Here is a 5,176-nt window from a genome sequence, read left to right as displayed (position 1 = left end):
GAAGAGTTCAGTTATTTTGTTTTTGTTTTTCTCTGTTGAAAGGGAAATGTATTGTTGCTTGAACAATGTTAAAGTCACTGTTTGCGTGACCCTGCGACCAGTGTTACGCTTTCGTTGTGCAAAACTGACAACCGTGGCTTCAAATCTGATACCATTTGGCTTTTGCGTTGCAAAGTATTTAGGCATAGTTAATCCACCTGGCACACATTGTTCCTCTGCGCCTTGCGCTCGACCAACGCACTCCAGTATCCAGGGAGTTATGAAAATGATCATTCAATTCATTTGATTTAGCTAAAATGTACAGGGTTGGTTTGGTTTGATTTGGTTTGGGCATTGTAGACCTACTACGTGCTACGATTTTATACAGCCACCGGAAATAGCAGCGTGGCGCATACGCTGTTAGATAGTGGAAATATTCCGGATGCTCCTGGAACACTGGAATAAGCCGAGTTGAACAAACCAATCCAGAAAAAGGAGGAAGGTAGAAGAGAATTTGATTAAATCCAATGCTGATATTCAACTCTCCAGCTCCAGCTGCGTTGTGAAGGTTTGTAAATATAATAAAAGACCGCGCACAAGTGTTGCTTGTTGTATGCCTTACGAAAAGTACAAGATCCGAGCCGATCGAGGATGAAAAGGCCATGAAAGGATGATAAGGAAAGAGCTCGAGAAAGATCAAGAGAGAGAAAGAAAGAAAAAGAGAGAGAGAGAGAGAGAAAGAGAAAGAGAGAGAGAGAGACCTTATGTCTTACAAATTCTACGCTGGAAAACTTACACCGAAAGGATTTGGTTCTAATCAAACTGTTGATTATCAACAGAATGGACATACGTTTTTGTTAATTCTTAATCTTTTAAAAATACCAAAATGGCAACCAAGCGTTACCAAGGACCACGCCAGGAGGTTGAATCGCAACTCTATGTACGCGTTCGTGGTGCTTTTCCACTTTTGGCGGCCTCCTCCTCTTCCTCGTATTCGATCCTAACGGGGGTCCCTTTCACATACGGAGTAAATGCGAAATGCCATACCATTGATGTCATGTCCTTCATCTCACTAACAGTTTTGTTTTCTTCTTATATTTTGTGTGTATATATTTATATGTATAGAACCAGGCCGTCGATGCGTCGATGTTGCGTTTGCTACCAGCAGTGTGTGTGTGTGTGTCTTTCGTATCGTTAAAGGAGAACCGTGCGCAAAAAACAGGCAATAGAATAATAAACACTCTCGCCGAGAGCTCTGATTCTGATTGTAACTGGTAATACTTTGGATTTTCATCGCCTACCTCCTCCTCCTCCTGCTTATCCACCATGTGCCTTTTCTCTCTATCTCCTCTGTGTGTTTCGATTGTTTTGGTTTTTAATCTAAAGTTGATCATTCGCTGATTGGCGTTTGAATAATCGTTGTGTTTGAGATGGGGTTTGAGTTTCGGGGGGAGGTGTTTTATGTATACGTTTACGTTGTGCTTTAGCGTTGATTTATATCGTCGGCATCACTTATCTCCGCGCAATCCGTTCCCTTTTCGTTGTGAAGCAAGACTAGACCATTGTTGAGTTGAGCATTCGATACGTTAACAACGAAACGGTTTGCTGGTAGTTTCGGTGCATGTTGTATGTCTCTATTGCTTTAACACTGGCGTCATAATTTATGCTTTCTGTTGCTCGCTCTTGTGACTAGAGAGATTTGCTGATATGATTTGCTATTTGTTTGTTAGTGTTTGTTTTTCATTTTCGTTTTTCGTTTTCGTTTCTCTTCCTCAACCCCCACCCCGGGGGTTTCTCTTCGACAAAAATCCATGTATAAACACACCAAAAAATTGCGGCCCCAACGGGGAAAGCTGAACGGTAAACAGCCCTCTGTCACTGCACAATTGTTGCACATTTAACGTCGAGAACTATTACGAAAAAACATATGAGCCTAGAGAGTGGGAAAAAGGTAAGGATGGTGCACCAGTTGGTGCCACTCACGGTTGACCTTGACACGATTGTTACGTTTATGCAAAACAAAAAAAAAAACAGAAAACTGTATGCTAGTAAGTAAGCAGGAGCAACAGTACATTCGAGGGCTAAATATTAGCGTCAGGTAGCGTTCGTTTTGCGTTTTGCGTTTCGCGTAGATCGAATGGAAAAGAGTACATTACACGAAATAGCAGCGGGATAGCGGTTTGCCAGGAATGTACAAATTACGGCTAAGAATCTAATCTTTCGCTTGCAGTCGCCGATAAACTTAGTCGATGCGTTTTGTTAAATACGTTCGACTTCATACATCAAAATCTCTTACAATCAGAAAAAGGTAAAAAAAATGGAAAGTTTTGCTGAGTGTTTGTAATAATGTTCTGTATGCGAGAGAAATGATAGCGATCGATATTAATGCAGAGTCCCTATATACAGCAGCTGAGTTGCAGCATGGGTTAATTGAATGATCTCAAAGTAGAAAAACGGAATCCGCTAGACATTAGCGAGTCCTGCTCTTCCTGACTAGGCCATCTATGCGAAAAGTGGGTTGTGGTTTGAGTTTTTGTTGTCTTGTAAGCGAAGCTCTAATTTAACTCCGCCTCCCTACACATGCTGTACACATGCTCAACTGAGATTGCTTATTACAGCCGCTGCTTTAGTTGATAGAAATTTGGGTAAGACAAACTAGAACTTATCGAATATTAAACGAAGAACTAGAGGGACGCATCACTATAACACAAATGGAACCAACTTGTTATCTGCCGCAAATGCAGCTTTCTTGCGGTTTTGTTTTTGGGTGTACTACGGAACTCCCTGTTTTATCGCAATTTGTTGTCTTCATAAGCCGCCGCACGTCATTTTGCCGCAATAATATCGGAATTGTCTAGACTTATAGGCTAATGATTTCGGTTTAGCTCGATAAAGCTGCTTATTAGAGGCAACAGAAATCTTGAAATCAATGCCTCACGCAGGACGTGTTTTTCTTATGAGTTTTTAGCAGCAGTTCTGGCTGACTATAGCTCGCTAAGTAATTTTAATACAACATTGATGAACCGGATTTTATGGGTTTTACAAATATATGCACCACTTGCGTCGATGTTCACCGTTTGGGCACTACCCTGTTGCTACTAGCGCCCCGAGCGCACAGTATAACGAGTTCGAATTACATGGCTTGTGCCATGTGTCATGTGGAATAGTAGTGTCATACCGGATATATAGTTCAATCACAGAGATTAGGTTCAAGTAACTCGCCAGTTGCATCGCTAGCAAAGCAGGCGCGAGGTCGAAAGGGCTTGGTAAAGAGCAGTATGGTAACCTGGCCGTGTCCCCGGTCTTTTCGGTGCAGTTTTGCCTGAACAATCAGTCATCAGTTTGCCATCAGTTTCGAAAGTAAGGTAGCAATCGTGAGGCGCTGAAGAAAGGCCGGGCTACATCATGCAGGGAAGCTGCGGAACGACTGTCGAAGTTACTCAGCGCCATTGATAAGAACCGAGATATGTCTCGGCACCGGTGATCAGCAGAATCCGCTTAAATAGTCCATACGTGTACCTTTTCGGCTACGACACACCAGGAAGCTCGTTCATAGTACGATGAAACGATGTGCAGACTAGTGACGTGATGGTTGATCAGTGCGTCCAGTTCGCCCTCCCGGAACACATGGTAGTAGCGATGGTGCGTTGCCGAGCCTCCGATCGATGGACTATCTAGCGAGGCGGTACTGTTCGAGTGAGCCCAGGAATCGGCGCTGGCGTGCGATTCGAACGAAGGCACCGAGGATTTCTTGGTCCCCGCTTGTGGCTTCTGTTCGCCGGCCGAAGTCGGTGCAGGACCAGCGGAACCAGCTCCCGTTACTACAGCACCAGTAACCGTCATCGATGAACTTGGTACCGGACAGAGCGACGCACAACTTGTCGTCCCCATCGGGTTTCCGTGCATCGCTGCACCGCCGGATGTCGAAGGAACGTTCCAGCGTGAAGCAGTGTGCCTTTCGCTGAGATCCTTCCCACTGCCACTGTTACTGCTACCGCTACTACTGCCCAGCTGGCAATCACTGGCAATCAGATGAGTGTGCCCTCCTGCAGCTCCCGGTTGGTGTGCAGCAGTAACACTGTTGAAACTGAGCATCTTGCTCCGTCTCATCCGGTGCGCATCCGCTTGTGCCATGGAGACCGACACGTTGGCCAACTGGGATCGTTGCTGCTCATCCGCTTGCAGCTGTGTCGAACCACTGTGAGTATGCTCCTCAGAGCTGTCCTCTTCCTGTATTAGCAAGGCAGTATCGTTGGTTAACAGATCGTCCGGGTCGTCTTCGTCCACCTCCGGGATGATGACGAAATCGTCCACCACCGTCTTACAACTCAGACTCTTCCCACACTTGTTGATCTGACCTTGTTGTTGCGCTGACTTCGTCCCGAGACCGACCGTCCCGACACCACCACCGTATCCACTGACCGATGGCTGGGTCGAAACTCGGTCGGTCTCGATCACACTACCGCGTTGGTAGTCAAGCTCATCGAAATCATCCTCATCATCGTCATCATCCGCTTCCTCCTGTATAATCGGGGCCATCGAGGAACCGTAGCTGACCGGACCGAGTGAATCATTGCTGCCACCGAGCTGTGCCGCCAAATTGAGGCCACCACCCGATCCCAGATTGCTAAGGTTTGCCAGCATTAGTCTTCGTTCGCGCAGCTCAGCCCGTAACTGGCTAAGATCACGCAGATCACCGTTTAGCTTCTTCAGATAGGGATCCATCATGATGTGCGAGGAGGAGTCGGAGCGTCCCCTACCGTCGGTACCGAAGACATCGTCATCTTCGTCGAAGCTTTGATCGCGTAGCTTCTCATTCTCCAGCTCCTTCAAAAGCTGGGCACTCAGCTTCTCCGCAAAATCGACCAAATGCTGACGGGAAGGCGAAAGCGGGTCAGCGTTGACCACCGTCGGCTGTTGTTCCACGGAGGCACCACTCTTTTCTAGCAGTCCGTTAAACCGCGTCGGCTTTACGTCAACACCCGGACGCTCCGGTAAAGCCATATCGACCACATCCTCCAGCTTATGGGCGACTACCGCTGCTGCCTCGACTAGCGGTGGAATGCTAAGTGAAGGTCCGGTCAGTGATGCGCTGTCCAGTGTATGGCTAGTCCCACTTCCAGCGCTAACGGAAGGTGCTTTGTGATGATGCACGGATCCACTAGCACTGGCCGCTTGCGGTTGTGGTGATAGTGAA

General features: G+C 46.8%; 1 protein-coding gene across 3 annotated transcripts in view; it reads right to left on the bottom strand.

Moving 5' to 3' along the window:
- The window catches only part of LOC125950009 (uncharacterized), an 18,443-nt gene continuing 13,267 nt past the window's right edge, over positions 1–5,176 (bottom strand). For all 3 annotated transcript variants that reach the window (XM_049677561.1, XM_049677562.1, XM_049677563.1), the window contains one exon: positions 1–5,176. This exon is cut by the window's right edge and continues 1,045 nt beyond it. In XM_049677561.1, the coding sequence (XP_049533518.1) occupies positions 3,478–5,176 (1,699 nt within the window). In that variant the 3' untranslated portion in view covers positions 1–3,477.

Source organism: Anopheles darlingi, chromosome 2, assembly GCF_943734745.1.
Source record: "Anopheles darlingi chromosome 2, idAnoDarlMG_H_01, whole genome shotgun sequence".
Lineage (NCBI taxonomy): Eukaryota > Metazoa > Arthropoda > Insecta > Diptera > Culicidae > Anopheles > Anopheles darlingi.
This window is presented reverse-complemented; position numbering and strand designations above follow the sequence as displayed.